We start from the raw sequence: 21,264 nt of genomic DNA on the forward strand, positions 1-21,264 counted from the left end.
TTTCAGGATTTTTGTTTATAGTCTACTTTCCCCCTCTCGCTCTCTTGACTCGTGTCCAATGTATCCAGGGTTTAATTCTAGCTGCTTTCATAGCTGCGGGGGTGGAAAGTATGACAGTTCTCAGTCTTTTCCATCTGGGAGTCAAAGGGTTATTTTTCCCTCTTTAATTCATACTTTAACTCTTGGTTGTAAAGGATGAACTTCTGTGATGGGAATGGCTTATTTTCTAAGACAAAGCAACGCTGGGCTTGAAGAACTTTGTTCAGTGTTTGGACTTCTTGTTTAAGGCTAACGTTTGCTTGCTTTTGATGCTGCTCCAGTGTCAATTATGAAGTCAATGTCACGGCCCCTCTCAAGCTGTCTCCCTCTTCGCCCATTCTGGCCCCTTTGATTTTCTTCTTTGTGTATTTGATTTATTTTATTTGGGCATTCATGCCACTAATGTCCATCCTGTCCACACTGGGCACACTGGTTCTTTTTTAAGAATCTTCTGCCTCTGTCTTCTTCTTTTCTTCTTTCGTTTACGTCTTCTTGGGCCTCTGGGTTGAGGGGGGTATACTGGCGATAGGCATTTGAAAGACGCTCCAAGTACGCTCTGGGGCCTCGGTGGCACCTTGCAGCACTTTAGACACTTTGGTCATATTAACTGACTTCTTCATACCTGCTTTTACGGCTTTTAACAGTAGGGTTTGATACTGGGTGAGGCGCTCTAGCCCCACTTGTGTTTTGGGATTCCAGCGGGGGGGTTTACTTACAAGGAGACTTTATTGGGTAACTTACAGCACACAGGCGTACTTAATGGTTGGATCAGACAGCTTCTCTGAACCACGAGCTATTGGGCTAAATGGGTTGTATACCATACATGTTACCCATGAGGCAGCACAACACTAGCAAGCATTTTCAGCATAGGCTAGAAGTGTTTGGTTCTCAGGCACAGCTTCCTGTAAACAACTTCGCTTCCCAAAGTGCTTGATAACACTTTTATTTATTAGTATGGGAAGACAAATTTTTTCTCTTTTTTTTGCTTTCTTTTTCTTTGCTGATCTGTCTGTATTGCAGATCATGTTTCAAACTTTTTACATAAAACTTTCTGCTCCATGCACCAGCCTTGTCTCTTTTTTGTCTTTTTCAAGTTAAACTTACTTAAACTTTTCTGCCTTACACTAGTCCCACTGACACACATTTGGGATAGGCCCCTCCTCTCCCTCTAGCTACATCTTCTTCATTTTAAAGAACTATTACATTATTGTGGCTACTTTACCCCAGGTAATAAGCTCCAGGCACAATCAGCTGCTTTTAATTTACCCTGGGGGCAACTATGGCCACGCTTCTTTTTTTACAAATGTTTTTTCTTTGCCTTTTGCCTTTTCTTTTTCTCTTTTCTCTATCTGTCTTCTACTTTCTCTATTCCTTCTTTTCTACTTGCTTTTGTCTTTTCGTCATCCATTGGGAACCACACTTAGTATCATTTGGAGTTGCAACTAACACTAATCTGCAAATATCACATATATTTTATGATATCTAAGAAATCATAAAATATACACAACAAACTTTTTCTGCAATTTAACACAATGAATGGAAAACACTTTTTGCATGGTAAGGCATGATGGAGCAGATCCAGCAATTATACTGCTCTTCTGGCTGAAAGCTCAGGGCTCATCAAAATCAAGGGACAGGCATACCCACACACACAAAGAGTTCTAGGTCACCATTTTTGTATCGGCAACTCTATGCTGCATGAGTTCTGGCAGAAGGAAATCTAAAAGTCACAGATCAAACTGTACACTGCTGTACACTGCTGTACAGTGTACTGCTGTACACTGCAGTGCCTGCTGTACACTGAGCTGACTACAAACATAGACACACGGTCCACAGCGATGAGAGTTCAAGTTTATCAAAAGCTTCACAGCACTGTCCATGGCAAGTCTTTGACAATTTAAAATTTTAGTCCATGTGCAGAGTGTCTCTAAAAAGCTCAGATGATGATGGAGGCAAACAGAGAAGGCTCTGGGCAATGAAGATGAGATGTTTCCAGCAAAGGCTCTCCACTTTTGCATCAGTTTAAAAAGGGAAAGTGTGGCCCTACACCCCTTCTGACAGACAAGGGCCTTTAACTTTTTAGCAAGGCCTCTGTCTAAACAGAGCGGCACAGCTCAGCTCTCTAGCCGTGACGCTTTAACTTGGGCAACTCTTCTGTAAATTTTATTTTACTTCTGTCAGGTTCTCACAGACATTTTAAAAACTTACTCTTTTTTTTTTTTCTCTTCTAACCTGGTACACGAAAGCACTGAAACACTGAGTGCCGAAACTCAGGATGCTGGGGGGTGATGGGCATCGCTTTATACTTGCATTTTTCAGGCAGCCATTAATCTTTGGGGAGGCGGTGGGGTGATTTGCAGGACTTCAAAGGCAAGCTTCTCAGTTTGTTTGTATTTGTAAATCCCAAGCTTAAAACAGGACACGATGAGGTACAGGGCAACAAATAACTCTTTGCTTTGGCAGGGGCAACAAATAACTCGGGTCAGCTTTCTTCGCTGGGGTCTCAAACAGGAAAACAGTCTTAATTTAAAGTTGTAACATCACTGACAGCGTCAGCCAGCCAGCTACACAGATCTCATTGTTTTTTAAGACAGTTGCTCCAATATCTTCTTCTCAATCAGGTTGGGTCTCTCAGCTTACACAGTTTATTGCAGCTTTCAGGAGCATGGTAGTAGAGCGATTTTGGCTTGGCCAGGAACATGCTATCTGGTTTCTCGGTCTCTTCAGCACACACATTTAGGCAGTGTAACACTGGACACTCAAATCAGTGAGATTTCTTCATTGCAGGGAATCCCACGGCAAAAGCTTAATGGTTACGCTTTTCAGAAATCATATAGCCGATGGTCAGTAGCTACAGGATCTATGCAATTCTAACACAGTTCAAAGCTAAACACGGTTACCTTGACAGAGATCTTCAACATGGTCTTTCCGCTTTATTCTGCTTTGGGACAGTCTTATGGCACACTTTTCACTCGAAGAGGGGTCTAGCCTGTGCTCTGGGGGCTGATTCTTCACCTTTATTTTCTATTTTGCCTTCATCTTCTGGGTCTTCATTTTCATTTTCCATTTCTTAGGGATTTCATCTCAATTAGGCGAGGTGATGATGTTGCACAACTCAGAATGTTGTGGGCAAGTTTCCTGCCCCCCCTCTCTCGGCGCGCTAGGCTAACAGCTACTTCTTCGGCCTTACACTCTCACGCTCCCATGCTTTGTTAAAAGCCAGGCTGTCCTGCAACATTTTTTTTAATTAACAGCCTCAGATCTTGTTCTTTTTTCTCTCAGCTCGACCTTGAGCTTTTTGCTGTTTTCTCTCTCTATTCTGAATCTTTAAAAAAAAACCTTTTCCTTCTTTGTTTGACATACATCTCAAGGGGGTGCAAGGTTTGCTTCCCCCACCACCCATAGCCATAGTTGAACCACAGCCTGTAGATTTTGCACGGCAGCCGTCAGTTGAGCCATCTGATCACGGAGCAACTGGTTCTCTTGCGCCAGAGCTTGCACCGCTGGGTCCCCGTCACCTTCTATAAGGCAATCGGAGAAGAGAGAGAGAGAGGAGAGAAAAAAAAAAGGAACAGGGACCAAGCTGTCAAGGGCTCCTTGGAGGCCTTCTCTCAGTCTAATCCAGTAGCCAAGTCCAGACACAGACAAAGGGATTCCTTTCAAAGCTTTATTCTTTTACAACTTAACAACTATACCGTTTGCAACTAGATCTGAGCAGCACAGTACCTATGCCCTAAGTTGGAACAGTTGGTCCCCGTTTGAAAGGGAATTACTGGCAGACCCTGAACTTAAGGACTAGGGAGAGTCCCTCCCCTTTTCCCTTGGATCCTCTGGGCACAGCCGTTGTTTGCACGCCAACAGGGCACTATGCCCTCCATCTGGCGCCGCTCTCTGCGTCGCGCATCCACCAAGTCTGCTATCCGCGCTCCGTTACTCCCTGGACTGCTATCTAAGCTAGGAATGTTGGTGGGAGGAATCTCCATCAGCTGTTGGCCCTGGGAAACAGGAGCGCGCTCCCCTCCCAGAAGCGACTGCTCTTCCTCAGAATCAGAACTACTCTGGGATTCTATGGGCTCAGTGTCCACCCTGACAGTCACAGAGAAGAAGGCCTGGATCTCTTCTTGATCATCCCAGAGTGCAGGACACAGAACAATGGGCTCAAGTGACAGGAAGCCAGATTCCGGCTGAACATCAGGAAAAACTTCCTGACTGTTAGAGCAATACGGCAATGGAACCAATTGCCTTGGGAGGTGGTGGGCTCTGCCACACTGGAGGCTGTCAAGACGAGGCTGGACAGCCATCTGTCAGGGATGCTCTGACTTGGATTCCTGTATTGAGCAGGGGGTTGGACTCGATGGCCTTGTAGGCCCCTTCCAACCCTAATATTCTATGATTGTATGACCATGTGCTTCATAGTCTGGCATTCTTCCTACATGTGTCTAAAGACTATTATTGGGCTCTCTCAGAGCTGTTCTGTCCATTGCAGTGCATGCGCCTACGTCCATTGTTACCCCCAACATTACATCTCCCTTCCCTGTAGGATTCAGTTTAAAGCCGTCCTGATGAAGTTCTTCGTGCTGTGGCCAAACACATTCTTCCCATCCTTTGTGAGGTGCAACCCGTCCCTAGCCAACAGCCCATCTTCCAGGAACTTTAGCCCGTGGTCTCAGAATCCAGGCTCCTTCATACTTTAATGTGTTTTATCATTGGTTTTATTGCTTTGCCCTGAGAGCTTTGGTTGACACATAAACTGAATAAATAGTAATCAAATAATAATTGATCATCTGGGTTGCTCTTTTTGGGTATCTTTTTCACCTGCAGGTTACTCTCAGGAGCTAGAATGACCTCACTATTCCATAGTCCAATGGCCTGATTCTTTGTTGGCCATTCCCTGGGGTTGGATGTGGAATGCCTTTGGAGAGGCAGCGGGGAGTTGGTGAACATGAGACTTTTTCGTTGTGAGTTTAGGTGATGTGAAATCAGCTAAATGCAGCTGCGAGATAGAAGGGAAAGATGGGAAGATACTAGCAGAGATGTATGAAGAAAGACTGAGGGAGTGAAATGGGGCATCCAAAGGCCAGTTCTTTTCTGTTAAGACAAGTGAGCTGTGTGTGTTTGAGTCCTCTGAATCTGTTTTGAGCCAGGCTGTTGCGTGGTGGTTGTGATAGTTGTGCTAAGTGTGTGCTTCAGAAAATGCCTGACTAGATAACTTATTTCTCTCCCTTTTTTGTTTTTAAAGATATTCGGGACACAGTGAAATACAAAGAAGTCATGAAGCAGTATCCTTGGCTTAGTTTGCCATCTCTGAAGGACTACGTTGACCACACAAGGCCATCAGTATGGGTGGTGGGGTTGCGGGATTGCGTGGAGCAACTGGGAATAGAGGAGCAAAGGCATTTTGGTGGCAGATTGAGACGTGGTGCTGGAAAGGGCTCTGACTCATGGCTGGCTATCCTGCCTCTTTCCTGTACCCCCAGGGTGTAGGGAGAAGTTGCCATCATTGGCCTGAAGGCCACTGGTCTTTCATCCTTAGTCAGAAACTTAGAGCCAGCACGAGCTCGATGGGGTAGGTAGCCTTTGGTACCTGGCTGCCAAGTATCTGTTAGAGGCTGTCCTAAGTGGAGTCCCAGTAGCCAAGAGTTTCTCATCACTGCCAGTCTCTCCTTCTCTGTCTTATTTATTTATTTATTTATTTATTTATTTATTCATTTCATTTCATTTCATTTCATTTCATTTCTATACCGCCCAATAGCCGAAGCTCTCTGTCTTACTTTGTATCAACTACTTCATTGCCAAAAACTCCATCTGGTGATTCTGTTGGGCTGCTCTACTGTCTAGCCAGAAGCATCCTTGGATAAGAAACTTTCTGGCCTGTCCCTGGAGTTAGGCTTGGCTTTCTTTGGCCACAGAAAGAGAACAGGGTGATGGCCTGTCTTTGCGTACCATAACTGATAGCAATAATGCATCCTGAAAGCATATAATAAGGCTGGGCAATGTGTCATTAGAATATCAGAAGAGCCCTATTGGGCCAGACCAAAAGACTACCTAGTCCACCATCCTGTTCCTCGCAGTGGCAACGAAGCAGAACATGAGGGCTTCAGTTCTGTCCCATTGCTGCTCCCCAGCAACTGCTATGCAGTTCTGCTGTCTTTGATACTGGAGGCAATATATAGCCATCATCACTAGTAGCTACTCATAGCCTTATCTTAAAGTACATGTCTAATCCCCTTTTAAAGCCATCCTAGTTGGTGGACATCACCACATCCTATGGAAGCAAGTTCTTTAGTTTAGCTGTGCAATGTGTGAATAAGTATTTCTTTTTGTCTGTCCTTACTCTCCCACTATTCAGCTTCATTGGATATTTCTCGGTTCTAGAATTATGAACGAGGGAGAAAATCAACTTTCTTTCCACTTCTCCACCCTATGCATAGTTTTATAAATTTCTTAGCATGTTCCTCCTCTTAGTCACATTTTTTCTAAACGAAATAGCCCTAAACATTGTAATCTTTCTTCTTAGGAGAGTTGCTCCAGCCTGCTGATAGTTTTGGATGCCCTTCTCTGCAGTTCATGAAATTGAGCCCAAATTCCTGATACTGTAACTTCTGCAGAATATATGTGGCAGCACAATTGCTGCCTCCAACTTTTGTTAGAATAGCTGAGCTCTTGCCAAAACCAGTCAGACCGCTGAACCTGGGAAGTAAATGTCTCAGTGGATATATAGTATTTCATTTTCAGCCATGTGGCTGTTTCAGGTGGGCTGGTCCTGCTTTGGGGAGAGTCTCTGGGGGTGGCATTTACAATATGGCTTCCTGCCCCTGTGGGATGGGGTGGGGAGAGAATACGCAGGCACTGGTGACTGATGTCTTCTGACTTTCCTGAACGTGCTCCAGGTATGGGCTAGGCCCAAATGGTGGCATTGTGACTTCTCTCAATTTATTTGCTACAAGATTTGATCAGGTATATGATTGCTTAGCTGCTTTCCTTGAACAGTGCTGTGTGTTGGTTAGGCATGTAGCTGCTGAATATTTTCTGCTGGGATGGGTGTTTGACATTCTGGGCCACATCATTGCTTATGCTCAGAGCAGATTTATATTTTTATCCACCGAAAAATTTAGATATGCCCACATAATTCTGGAGTGCTGATGATCCCTGGCTTTGTTAAAATAGCTGCTTTGCAAATTCCAGCTACTGTTTCTACACATAAACCATCCTTCTCTTTCTCATTCTGATCAGGTGATGAAGTTTATTGAAAAACGGCAGACTGCATCCCAGTGAGTCAATGAGAAATCTGATGCCATCCTAGGGTGGAGATGGTATAATAGAATATGAGAATATGGAATACGGAAGATGAGAGCCCTCTTGTGTTAGGGACACACATGCACCCCTCACCTTGAGCAGAGCTGCCTTAAATGGGTCAACCTAGGAAGTCCATTTTTACTTTTAGTATGTAGCTATCAAAAGCATTGGTCAGCCTGCCTGCCTTAATACAAGGCACTCAAGACACCTCATCGTAGATCTATAAAGAATCCCCAAAACAAAAACAATGCAGTATAAAATACAAACTAAAAGATATAAACAAAACAGCAGGTAATACCAACTGCATTAAAAGCAGGGGGCAAAATAAGAGCCTAAGGGTGCAATCCTATGCATGTTTAGACAGGAAAAGGACCTACCACTGCCAACATTCCTCAGACAGCCATGCTGGGACTTGTAGGGCTATTTCTGCCTAAACATGCATAGGATTGTGCCCTAAACTACATACGCAAATACCAAACAGGCCAAAGTCCTCTGGGAACAAAAAGTATTTCAGGGGCATGGCATGGCATTCTAAAGCTTGGGCCCAGCAACAAAAAGGGTCCTATCCTATATTCCTCCCAAATTAACCTTAGAGCGCTGGTAGGCCATGCAGCAGGGCCTCTCCCAATGACCTCAGGGACTAGGCAGGTTCATATGTGCTCCCAAGTACCCTGATTTTAAGCCACTTAGGGCTTTAAAGGTAATAAATTCAATTGGGGTGAGAAACAGACCAGCAAATGGTGAAAATGACATAACGATGGGGCTACATGGTCATGATAACTGGCTGTGGCCAAAAGCCTCACAGCAGCATTCTGTGCCAGCTGATGTTTATGGACAGTTTTCAAAGGCAATCCAAATAGAAACCAAAGTGGGAGGCGCTTCCCCTGTCTAGCTCCCAGCATGGGTTGTCCATCAAGGTTGAACAATGGCATCTTGGTCAAAAAACCAGGCTGGAAACTGGAATGAAATGGGGCTGGGTAATTGGCATGTTCCAGAAACGCTGGGGCGGAGCCGCCACCAGGCACTCATGCCCCTTGCACAGCTACAGGATTTTGGAGGCCTTGGGGCCCTGTCCTGGGCGGGATGCCGAACATTTGGGATGGAGCGGCTTTTCAAGGCGCCTCCTCCTGAGGCAGGCACAGGAGTCTTAGCCTGCCATGGCCAGTGACTCTGGGTTGGCAATGGCTGGGTGAAGGCTTCCTCTGTTCCAAGGAGAGATGGCCATGCCTGTGCCTAGCTCTGTTCTGGGCAGGCAGTGGCTGGTGTTTGGACTTCTGAGGCACTTGATGTGGCAGGCATTGTGCAACCCCCCAGCTGAGTTAAGCCTGTATGGCCGGTTTTTTGTGTGTGAGAGAACAAATCCTTTCCCTTGCAGGTATGTCCTGATTGACACCCCTGGGCAGATTGAGGTGTTCACCTGGTCTGCCTCAGGCACCATCATCACTGAAGCCCTGGTGAGTGCCTGCTATTCAGTGTGCCTCCGTAGGGAAGGGTGCTCACGGAAGACTATCCCTGCTCTCTTAATGCTCATTCTGGGACGTGCCCATTTAGGCATCCTCTTTCCCATCGGTGGTGGTTTACGTGATGGATACATCTCGCAGCACTAGCCCTGTCACCTTCATGTCCAACATGCTGTATGCCTGCAGGTAAGAGGCCTCCTCGCGGGGGCGGGAGGGGAAAGTGGGTTGCCTGTTTATCTTGCCTCTCTTCCCCGTCCTTCTGTGGAGGCATTGTTTTCCCCCTCCAGTCATTTTAAATCACATGCCTTAGCTGAATTCTCACCACGATATTGGTTCATTCCATACTGAATTGGCTAAATCCCATCTCCAGAAATGTCCATGGTAGTTCATTAAACTAAACCTCCCTAGTATTTTATTAAAATAACATTAAAGTTAAAACATTGCAGCAACAGGAATACAAATCCAGATAAAACTCCAGTAAAACTAGAGGATAAAATAGCAGCAGAAAAACCAAAATATGTTAGGATACCGAGTTAAAAGCCTTGGAAAGGATAAATGCCAGTGCCAGGCTTGCAGAATTGGAGAGGGCACTCCATAGACAGGCGGACAGTTGGTGCCACTGCAGCCCATTCTCTGATCTCCCACTGCATCTCAGCAGGCAGGAGAACCTGGAGTAGAGCTTGCCAGGTGACTGTAAGGTGTGGGCAGGCTTGTAGGGGAGCAGCCTGTCTCTGAGGCAACTGCTAAAGTCTGACATAGCTTGGGCCAAGGTAACAGCACCTTGAATTGCACTCAGAAGTGTGCAGGCAGCCAGAAAAGTCCTTTCAGCGCAGATGAAGTGTTACCAATATCACCTGTACTGAGGTGGTGCATTTGGAACCATCTGCAGTTTATGAGAGGGCTTCAGGTCCAGTGCTTTGCAGTAGTCAGGCCCCAATCATAGAGTTGTAAGGGTCCTTGGAGATCATCTAGTCTAGCCTTCCCCAACTTGGTGTCCTCGGGATGTTGTTGACTACAGCTCCCATCATCCCTGACCATTGGTCATGCTGGCAGGTGCTGCTGGGAGTTGGAGTTCAAGAACGTCTGGAGGGCCCCAGGTTGGGGAAGGCAGAGCTAGTCGAACCCCCTGCTCCGTGCCGGCTCAGCACTCCAGGGTGCAGCTGCAGCCTCCCTGACGGGGCTGTCCAGCCTGTGCTCAGACTGCTCCAGCAAAGGAGGCCCCCCCAAGCTCCCAAGGCAGCCTGCACCGCTGCTGAAGCCTCTCACTGTTCCGTACTTTCTCCTCATGCTTAGCTGAAATCCGCTTCCTCTGGAGCAGCCAAGAACAACTCTGCTCCATCTCCTGCATGGCAGTCTTTTAGATACTGGAAGGCTGCTGTGACATGACTAGGGCACACGGTAACTGTGGGGCTACATCACCTGGGTGTTCACAGCCCCGCTTCTAACCTCTTCAGTGATGGCCAGATCAGGTTGTGGGTGGGAGGCTTGGAAGGGTAGTTGGCATGGATAGAAACTCAGCGTTGATGACCACCCTGTGCTAGAAATGTGGGACATCTCAGCATGAGGTTTAGCTGGCATACAGCTTCCCCCAGGGTATTGACTAAGAATATGTCTTCTCAGCTGCTGCCACATTGGATTTCACCAGTCAATTTGTGCACTGCTAAGAATGAGTTATTTGCTTGAGATCCAAGAGAGGGGAGGATAGATGTTTAAATGACACACTTGACAATCTTAGGAGTATTACGGTTGTGCCTATACTACCTGTACCTTCCCAGTGATCTTTCTGCTGTGAATGTGAATAAAATAGCATGCTGAGGTCATATTTGATTGACAGCTAATTCAGCGAACACCACTGTGCCTTCAGACCATGTTCTCGTTGCCAAGAATTGCCGCAGGGCAGTGGAATGGTCTTTGGGAGAGCCAGTGTTTTCTTGCCCGAGGCTTCTCTGCATCCCTGACCATTCTGTCTTCTTTTCAGTATCCTGTACAAAACAAAGCTCCCATTTATTGTGGCCATGAACAAGGTGAGTGGAATGCTCCGTTCCAGTTGTGTTCAACCTTTTCCTATCCAGGATCCACCTTTAACCCCAAGCTAAACCATGGTTCCAACTTGTAATGTTTTCCCATGTGTGTCTGTCTCCTTTTTCTCCCCCCCCCCCCCCCCCGGCGCTTTCCTATGCTCTCCGTTTCCCTCCTTGCTTGCTTTTAAAAGCCATATACAAAATCGGGGGAGGGGGAGTTGTTGACCTGACATGCTAGTTGAGGTCCTTGCCTGCCTCCAGGAAAAATAGATGGAGGTGCCTGGGGAGGAAAAGGTGCTATGGGAGTGGAGCTTGTTGGCTCTTGGGGGTTCAGACAGAGGAACGTGGTAGGCCAGCCCTTTTTGCCTGGCAGCTGGCCAGGGCCTCCAGGCTGTCTTCCTTCAACAATGTCTGGAGTTGCCCATCTCTCCAGATGGCCACGGAAAGATCTGAAGTAGAGCTGGCAGAATAGAGCTTTGCCTCTGCAGTGGATGAAGTTAATAAGCAGGGAGGCAGGAGCTTCAGGGCTAGGAGTGATGGAATGCTCTGGCCACATGTGAGTGGAGACACAGCCCTGATCTCTGCCCCCAGTGGAGGCAGCCTGGAAGGAGGCCCGGGCAGAGACATGAGGAGACTTTTCAGGACAGTGTTTGGGAGCTGTGCTGGGTGATGGCTTCTACATTTCCAGTGTGTGCAGACATCATGGCGTTATAGTCCAATCAAGGCTCTCGTGCCACCATGTCTTGGTGTTATCTCTCAGGGCGTGCCTTCTTGTGTTACGATTTCAAGTTCATCCTGTTTGTTTCCCATACTCCCTGCGTTGGCATATAGACAGTGGAGGCTCTGGGTGTTGAAATGCTACGTGTTCCACTGAAATGCTACCTGTTCCACTCTCGGGGCCAGCTAGACAGGCGAAGCTGAGGAGTCTCAATTCTGTTACCTGTCTCCTAGCTGAGCAGAGCAGAGGAAGCTGCTCCAGCTGGTCTAGGGGCTATACAAGGAAGCAAGCTCCCAGAGAGGGAGTGATCAGAGCAAGCGAACAAGGAGAGCAAACAGGAGTTTGCCAGGGGAGGTCAAGGGGGAGGCCCCTATCATTTTTGTTTCTTTTTGTTTCATTTTTTTAAAATTTCTTTTTCTTGTAACACACACCTCCATACCAGTGAAACTGTTTTTAACCTCCAGTTACTAGAGGTCACAGCACAAGCTATTCCAGTACAATCAGAAAGCTAGAAACATAAAGGGAATAGAGACTATGGAAGGAAAAGACTCTCCAGTGGTGGTGACCTGCAAGGTCTGTCAACCCTCAAGGGAATAAGAGAACATGAAGAGTTATTGGACAGAATGGTGGAACTACAACAGCAAAGTGAAGAACAGAAGCTAGAAGAGCAACAGCTAGCCAACTCGATGGCCTTGTAGGCCCCTTCCAACCCTATTATTCTATGATTCTATGATTAAGCAAAGGCAGAAGAGGAATTGCAGCTGGATTGCAGTTTGAGATTGATAGGCATATGGTCAAGGAACACCTCATTACTTTGAATGAGTTCAAATCTCCGGGGCCAGATGAACTGCATCCTAGAGTAATAAAGGAACTGGCAGAAGAACTCTCAGAACTGCTGTCTATTCTCTTTGAGAAATCATGGAGGACGGGGGAAGTGCCAGATGACTGGATGAGGGCGAACGTTGTCCCTATCTTCAAAAAGGGTAAAAAGGAGGAACCTGGGAACTACAGACCAGTCAGTCTGACATCAATCCCTGGGAAAATTCTGGAGCAGATGATAAAGCAATCCATCTGGAAGCACCTTGAAAACAGTGCCGTGATTACTCGAAGCCAACATGGATTTGTCAAAAACAAGTCCTGCCAGACAAATCTGATCTCATTTTTTGATGAAGTCACCTCCCTTGTAGACCGTGGGAATGCTGTAGACATCATATACCTCGACTTCAGCAAAGCTTTCGACAAAGTGCCCCATGATCTCCTGATGAGCAAACTAGCTCAAAGTGGGCTAGATGAAACAACGATCCGGTGGATCCACAGTTGGCTACAGAATCGGACTCCAAGAGTGCTTCTCAATGGGACCTTCTCCAACTGGGGAGAGGTAACGAGTGGGGTACCGCAGGGCTCAGTCCAGGGCCCAGTGCTCTTCCACATTTGTATTAATGACTTGGAGGAGGAGGTGCAGGGAATGCTGATGATATTTGCAGATGACACCAAATTGGGCGGGATAGCTAATACTTTGGAAGACAGAAACAAAATTCAAAGTGATCTGGATAGACTGGAGCGCTGGGCAGAAAACAACAGAATGGCATTTAATAGGGATAAATGCCCAGTTCTGCACCTAGGAAGAAGATACCAAATGCACAGTTACAAGATGGGGGATACGTGGCTCAACAACACTACAAGCGAGAAAGATCTTGGAATTGTTTTCGATCACAAGCTGAATATGAGCCAACAATGTGATATAGCTGCAAAAAAGGTCAATGCTCTTTTGGGCTGCATTAATAGAAGCATAGCTTCCAAATCCCGGGAAGTACAAGTTCCCCTCTACTCAGATTAGGCCTCATCTGGAGTCCTGTGTCCAGTTCTGGGCACCACACTTTAAGAAGGATGCAGACAAACTGGAGAGGGTTCAGAGGAGGGCAACAAAGATGATCAGGGGACTGAAAACAAAGCCATATGAAGAGAGATTGAAAGAACTGGGCCTGTTTAGCCTTGAGAAGACTGAGGGGAGATATGATAGCGCTCTTCAAGTACTTGAACGGTTGTCACAGAAGGGAAGTCCAGGATCTCTTCTTGATCATCCCAGAGTGCAAGACACGGAATCATGGGCTCAAGTGACAGGAAGCCAGATTCCGGCTGAACATCAGGAAAAACGTCCTGACTGTTAGAGCAATACGATAATGGAACCAATTCCCTAGGGAGGCGGTGGGCTCTCCCACACTGCAGGCATTCAAGACGAGGCTGGACAGCCATCTGTCGGGGTTGCTCTGACTTGGATTCCTGCATTGAGCAGGGGGTTGGACGCGATGGCCTTGTAGGCCCCTTCCAACCCTACTATTCTATGTTTCTATGATTCTAGGAAAATGCGGAGGTGAGGAAAAATGAAGTAGAGGATACTCCTTGGAAAAGGGTGACAGTTAGGAACAGAAGAACTACAGTTGGCTACAGAATCGGACTCAAAGAGTGCTTCTCAATGGGATCTTCTCCAGCTGGGGAGAGGTAACGAGCGCGGTACCGCAGGGCTCAGTCCTGGTCCCGGTGGTCTTCAACATTTTTATTCATGACTTGGAGGAGGAGGTGCAGGGAATGCGTATCAAATTTGCGGATGACACAAAATTGGGTGGGATAGCTAATACCACGGAATACAGAAACAAAATTCAAAGGGATCTTGATAGACTGGAGTGCTGGGCAGTAAACAACAGAATGACATTTAATAGGGATAAATGCCCAGTTCTGCACCTAGGAAGAAGAAACCAAAGGCACAGTTACAAGATGGGGGATATGTGGCTCAACAACACGACAAGCAAGGAAGATCTTGGAATTGTTGTCGATCACAAGCTGAATATGAGCCAACAATGTGATGTGGCTGCAAAAAAGGCCAATGCTCTTTTGGGCTGAATTAATAGAAGCATAGCTTCCAAATCCCGGGAAGTACTAGTTCCCCTCTACTCAGCACTGGTTAGGCCTCATCTGGAGTACTGTGTCCAGTTCTGGGTGCCACATTTTAAGAAGGATGCAGACAAAGTGGAGAGGGTTCAGAGGTGGGCAACAAAGATGATCAGGGGACTGGAAACAAAGCCCTATGAAGAGAGACTGAAAGAAGTGGGCATGTTTAGCCTTGAGAAGAGAAGACTGAGGGGAGATATGCTAGTGCTCTTCAAGTCCTTGAAAGGTTGTCCCAGAGAGGAAGGCCAGGATCTCTTCTCAATCATGCCAGAGTGCAGGACACGGAATAATGGGCTCAAGTGACAGGAAGCCAGATTCTGGCTGAACATCAGGAAAAAGTTCCTGACTGTTAGAGGTATACGACAGTGGAACCAATTACCTGGGGAGGCGGTGGGCTCTCCCACACTGGAAGCATTCAAGATGAAGCTTGGCAGCCATCTTGCAGGGATGCTTTGACTTAGATTCCTGCACTGAGCAGGGGGTTGGATGCAATGGTCTTAAAGGCCCTTTCCAAGCCTACTATTCTATGATTCTAATGTGTGGATGAGATGGTGGTACAGGGGGAATGTTGCAGATTTGTTAGGCGCTGCGGAACATTTTGGGATAAGCCGGGCCTGTACGGGAAGGATGGGCTCCATTTGGACCAATATGGAACCAGACTGCTGATGCTAAACATAAAAAGAGTGGCAGAGAAGCTTTTAAACTAAACCCTGGGGGAAAGCTGACAGGAGCTGGGAAGGATCCAGTTCAGGTTAAATCATCCTAAAGGGATGAAGATGAAAATATTTTTGATTGCCCAAATGTAGAATGGGAAGAGATAGGCCAGGAGTAAATTGTAGGACGTAACTGCCAGTCAAAGGAGCCAACATCCCATGGCAAAAGATGCACACGCCAGAGGCATCTGGGGAGGGATACCGTGTATAGGTGTTTTTATGCAAATGCTAGAAGCCTCTGAGCCAAAATAGGAGAGTTGGAATGCTTGATTTTAAAAGAAAACCTGGATGTAGTGGCCATTCCAAAAACCTGGTGGAGCAGAGAGAACCAGTTGGATACAGTCATCTCTGGATATACACTATGTAGGAAGGACATTCAAGATGAGGCTGGACAGCCACCTGTCAGGGATGCTGTGACTTGGATTCCTGCATTGAGCAGGGGGTTGGACTCGATGGCCTTATAGCCCCCTTCCAATCCTACTACTGTTCTATGATTCTATGACAGGGAAGGGTATACTGGGGGAAGTGTTGCCCTGTACGTCAAAGAGGGCATAGTGTTGAGAGGACTAGAACACCTAAAAGGGGTAGGTTCTTCCCCAGAAGCCCTGTGGGTGATGATTTGTTGTTGTTCAGTCGTTCAGTCGTGTCCAACTCTTCGTGGCCCCATGGACCATAGCGTGCCAGGCCTTCCTGTCCTGCGCTCTCTCCCGGAGCGTGCTCAAGTTCATATTCATTGCATCGGTGATGCTATCTAGCCATCTCATCCTCTGCCGCCCCCTTCTCCTTTTGCCTTCAGTCTTTCCCAGCATCAGGGTCTTTTCCAGAGAGTTTTCTCTTCGCATTAGGTGGCCAAAATATTTGAGCTTCAGCTTCAGTATCTGTCCTTCCAATGAGCGCTCAGGGTTGATTTCCTTTAGGATGGACTGATTTGACCTCCTTGCAGTCCAGGGGACTCGTAAGAGTCTTCTCCAGCACCACAGTTCGAAAGCATCAATTCTTCGGCGCTCAGCCTTCCTTATAGTCCAGCTCTCATAGCCATACATTACTACTGGGAAAACCATCGCTTTGATTAGACGGACCTTTGTCGGCAAGGTGATGTCTCTGCTTCTTACTATGCTGTCTAGGTTTGCCATAGCTTCCCTCCCAAGGAGCAAGCGTCTTTTAATTTCATGGCTACAGTCACCGTCTGCGGTGATCTTGGAGCCCAAGAAAGTAAAATCTGTCACTGCTTCCATTTCTTCCCCTTCTATATGCCAGGAAGTGATAGGGCCAGATGCCATGATCTTCGTTTTTTTAATGTTGAGTTTCAAATCAGCTTTTGCACTCTCCTCTTTCACCCTCAACAAGAGGCTCTTTAGATCCTCTTCGCTTTCTGCCATTAGGGTGGTATCGTCTGCATATTGGAGGTTATTGATAATTCTCCCAGCAATCTTAATTCCGACCTCTGATTCATCCAACCCGGCATTTCTCATGATGTACTCTGCATATAAGTTAAATAAGCAGGGTGACAATATGCAGCCTTGTCGTACTCCTTTCCCAATTTTGAACCCATCGGTTGTTCCATGTCTGGTTCTTACTGTTGCTTCTTGACCCTCGTACAGGTTTCTCAGGAGACAGGTAAGGTGGTCTGGTACCCCCATCACTTTAAGAATTTGCCACAGTTTGTTGTGATCCACACAATCAAAGGCTTTAGCGTAGTCAATGAAGCAGAAATAGACGTTTTTCTGGAATTCTCTTGCTTTCTCCATGATGCAGCGAATGTTGGCGATTTGATTTCTAGTTCCTCTGCCTCTTTGAAACCCAGCTTGTACTTCCGGTAGTTCTCGGTTCGCATACTGCTGAAGCCTAGCTTGTAGGATTTTGAGCATCGCCTTGCTGGCATGCGAAATGAGCGCAATTGTGCGGTAGTTTGAACACTCTTTGGCGTTGCCCTTTTTTGGAATTGGAATGTAAACTGACCTTTTCCAGACTTGCGGCCATTGTTGAGTGTTCCAAATTTGTTGGCATATTGAATGCAGCACTTTAACAGCATCATCTTTTAGGATTTTAAATAGCTCAGCTGGAATACTTAGGAACAAGGAAGTGTTGTAATAATGGGTGACTTCAATTGCCCCCACATTGACTGGATAAATGCATGTTCCAGCCATGACAAATAGGTTAAATTTCATGATGCCCTAAACAGTTGTGCCCTAGAACAGTTGGTCATGGAACTGACCAGAGGGGAGGCGACCTTGGATTAATCCTAAGTGGTGTCGCCCAGGACCGAGTACGAGATGTAAATGTTGTTGAACCAATTGGAAACAGTGATCACAGTGCTATCAGATTTAATATATATTTAAGTGGAAAATTGCCCAGGAAGTCCAACACGGTCACATTTGACTTCAGAAGAAGAAACTTCTCTAAAATGAGAGAACTGGTGAAAAGGAAGTTAAAAGGGGGAGTCAAGAGGATTAAATCCCTTCAGAATGCTTGGATATTACTCAAAAACACAATAATAGACGCCCAGCTAAAATGTATACCACAGGTTAGGAAAAGTAGCACCAAGTCCAAGAGGTCACCAGCATGGTTAACGAGCAGTGTTAAGGGAGCTATTAGAGAAAAGAGAGCGTCCTTCAGAAAATGGAAATCTTGCCCAAGCGACGAAAACAAAATGCAGCACAAGCTCGCACATAGTCTATGTAAGCAGGCAATACGAGCTGCAAAAAAGGATTTCGAAGACCATATCGCCAACACTATCAAGGCCAACAATAAAGAATTCTTTATATATATCAGGAGCAGAAAACCAGCTAGGGAGGCAGTTGGACCATTGGATGGCAATGTAGTTAAAGTAGTACTGAATGAGGACAAGGAGATTGCAGAGAAGCTGAATGAATTCTTTTCATCCGTCTTCACTGCAGAAGATATAGGACAGATACCGGTGCCTGAACTGATGTTTTCAGGAAGGGAGTCTGAGGAACTGAGGCAAATAGTGGTGACAAAAGATGAAGTTCTCAATGTTATTGATAAATCGAAAGCAAATAAATCACCGGGCCCAGATGGTATCCATCCTAGAGTTCTCAAATAACTCAAATATGAGCCAACAGGGGGAGCGAACAGGAGTTGGCCAGGGGAGTTTGTCAGGGGAGGTCAAGGGGGAGGCACCTAACATTTTTTCTTTTTTTAATTTTTTTTTCTCATTTACTTGTCTTGTAACACACACTTCCATACCAATGGGACTCTGGTTTTTAACCTCCAGTGAGTAAAGGCCAGACACAGGCTACTCTAGAACAATCAGAAAGCTAGACACAAAAAGGAAAACAGACTATGGAAGGACAAGACCAAGTGGTGGTGACCTGCAAGGTGTGTGCAATGTTTGTTTTCTTGCCTGAGATCAACATGGCCTACACATGCAACAAGTGCAAGTTGATCACACTGCTGGAAGAAAAAGTAAGAGGACTGGAGTGGCGAGTATCAACCGTCTGGGGAATAAGAGAAGAAGAGTTATTGGACAGAACAGTGGAACTACAGCAGTAAAGTGAAGACCAGAAGCTTGAAGAGCAACAGTAAGCTGAGGCAGAAGAGGGAAATGCTGAGGCAAAGAAAAATGAAGTAGAGGATACTCCTTGCAAAAAGGTGACAGGAGCAGAAGAACTAGACGCCATTCTGCACCAGTGGAGGCAATGGAATTGTGGAACCATTTCCAGGTACTTGAGGATGAGCCTGGAGGACAGCCTGCAGAGGAAGAGTTACAAGGGAACCTGCATGAGAGCGAGCAAGAGGCTGAAGGTCAGCCAAGCAGAGGCGATGAAACCAATGCCCACAAAAAGAAGAAGAGAAGAGTTGGTAGTAGTGGAAGACTCCTTGCTGCGTGGGATTGAAACCCAAGTATGTCACAAAGACCCGTGGACTCACCAGGTATGCTGTCTCCTGGGAGGATGGATTACAGACGTGACTGAAGGGTTGCCTGCATTCATTAAGCCCACTGACAGGTATCCCTTTCTTCTCATCCATGTGGGAAAACATGATACCGCCAAGCGGAGCTACGAAGAAATCATGTCAGACTTTGAAGCTTTGGGAAGGAAACTCAAGAACTTTGGGGCCCAGATAGTTTTCTCATCCATCCTTCCAGTAGTCAGAAGAAGGATAGAGGCATTCAAGATGAGGCTGGACAGCCATCTGTCAGGGATGCTCTGACTTGGATTCCTGTACTGAGCAGGGGGTTGGACTCGATGGTCTTGTTGGCCCCTTCCAACCCTACTATTCTATGATTCTGTGATCTGGAATTAGGAGTGAGCAGGGAAGTGGCCAAGTTTGTGGATGACACCAAATTATTTAGAGGGGTTAAAACAAAAAGGGATTGTGAGGAGCTCCAAAAGGATCTCTCCAAACTGGGAGAATGGGCATCTAAATGGCAAATGTGGTTCAAGGTAAGGAAGTATAAAGTGATGTACATGGGGCAAAAAATCCCAACTTCGAGTATAAGCTGATGGGATCTGAGCTAGCAGTGACTGACCAGGAAAGAGATCTTGGAGTTGTGGTGGACAGCTCAATGAAGATGTCAACCCAGTGTGCAGCCGCTATAAAAAAGGCAAACTCCATGTTAGGCATAATTGGAAATGGAATTGAGAATAAAACTGCCAATATCATACTGCCCCTGTACAAATCTATGGGGCAGCCACACTTGGAATACTGTGTCCAGTTCTGGTCACCACACCTAAAAAAAGATACTGTAGAGCTGAAAAACGTGCAGAAGAGGGCAACTAAAATGATCAAGGGGCTGGAGGGAAGGTTCCCTCTCTCCTATGAGGGAAGGTTACAACAGCTGGAATTGTTTAGTTTGGAAAAAAGGAGGGTAAGAGGAGACATGGTGGAGGTTTACAAAATTATGCGTGGTGCGGAGAACATGGATAGGGAGACATTTTTCTCTCTCTCTCAAAATACTACAACCCGGAGTCATCCTATGAAGCTGATTGGTGGGAGATTCACGACAGATCAAAGGAAGTCCAGTGCATAGTTAAAACTATGGAACTCGCTACCACAGGGTGTAGTTTTGGCACAGAAACAGCCTTGGTCGCCCTGTATGATGACCTATGTTGGGAGAGAGACGGGGAGTGTGACCTTGTTGATTCTCCTTGAGCTCCAAGGAGAAAAGGTGGAAGACAACAGAAGAAGCCAATGTGGCTTCACAAAAAGCTTAGAGATGACCTGAAAACAAAAAAGGACACATATAGGAAATACAAAGAAGGCCAAGTAACAAAGGAAGAGTACAGGCAGATAGCACAGAATTGCAGGGATGGCGTCAGGAAGGCTAAAGCTGAGAACGAGCTGAGGTTAGCGAGGGATGCTAAAAACAACAAAAAGGCTTTCTTCAGCTATGTGCATAGTAAAAGGCAGAGGAAAGAAATGGTGGTTCAGCTATTAAATCAGGATGGCAAAACGATAACAGATGACAAAGAAAAGGCAGATGTGCTCAGTTCCTACTTTGGCTCAGTCTTCTCCCAAAAGAGGGCCTATGACCCCCCTGGCAAAGGCCAAGTACAGGCTGAAGGGGCAGGATTGCAGCTTGAGATCGATAGGCATATGGTCAAGGAACACCTAATTCCTTTGAATGAGTTCAGACCTCCAGGGCCAGATGAGCTGCACCCTACAGTAATAAAGGAAGTGGCAGAAGAACTCTCAGAACCGCTGTCTATTCTCTTTGAGAAATCATGGAGGACGGGGGAAGTGCCAGATGACTGGAGGAGGGTGAATGTTGTCTCTATCTTCAAAAAGGGTAAAAAGGAGGAACCTGGGAACTACAGACCAGTCAGTCTGACATCAATCCCTGGGAAAATTCTGGAGCAGATGCTAAAGCAATCCATCTGGAAGCACCTTGAAAACAGTGCCGTGATTACTCGAAGCCAACATGGATTTGTTAAGAACAAGTCCTGCCAGACAAATCTGATCTCATTTTTTGATCAAGTCACCTCCCTTGTGGACCGTGGGAATGCTGTGGACATCATATACCTCGACTTCAGCAAAGCTTTCGACAAAGTGCCCCATGATCTCCTGATGAGCAAACTAGCTCAAAGTGGGCTAGATGAAACAACGAT

General features: G+C 46.3%; 1 protein-coding gene across 3 annotated transcripts in view; it reads left to right on the forward strand.

The window, feature by feature from the left end:
* The window catches only part of GPN1 (GPN-loop GTPase 1), a 44,479-nt gene that overhangs the window by 9,057 nt on the left and 14,158 nt on the right, over nt 1-21,264 (forward strand). For 2 of the 3 annotated variants that reach the window (XM_084841753.1, XM_084841602.1), the window contains exons 3-8: nt 5,279-5,318; nt 6,930-6,996; nt 7,273-7,310; nt 8,711-8,789; nt 8,887-8,981; nt 10,774-10,819. In XM_084841753.1, coding sequence (XP_084697879.1) covers nt 5,279-5,318; nt 6,930-6,996; nt 7,273-7,310; nt 8,711-8,789; nt 8,887-8,981; nt 10,774-10,819 — 365 coding nt within the window. Of the gene's footprint in view, nt 1-5,278; nt 5,377-6,929; nt 6,997-7,272; nt 7,311-8,710; nt 8,790-8,886; nt 8,982-10,773; nt 10,820-21,264 lie in introns of all 3 variants that reach the window. The other variant, XM_084841677.1, reaches the window with a different exon arrangement.

Source organism: Heloderma suspectum, chromosome 1, assembly GCF_057233095.1.
Source record: "Heloderma suspectum isolate Gila_16-S chromosome 1, 16-S_ref, whole genome shotgun sequence".
In the NCBI taxonomy this organism is placed as follows: domain Eukaryota; kingdom Metazoa; phylum Chordata; class Lepidosauria; order Squamata; family Helodermatidae; genus Heloderma; species Heloderma suspectum.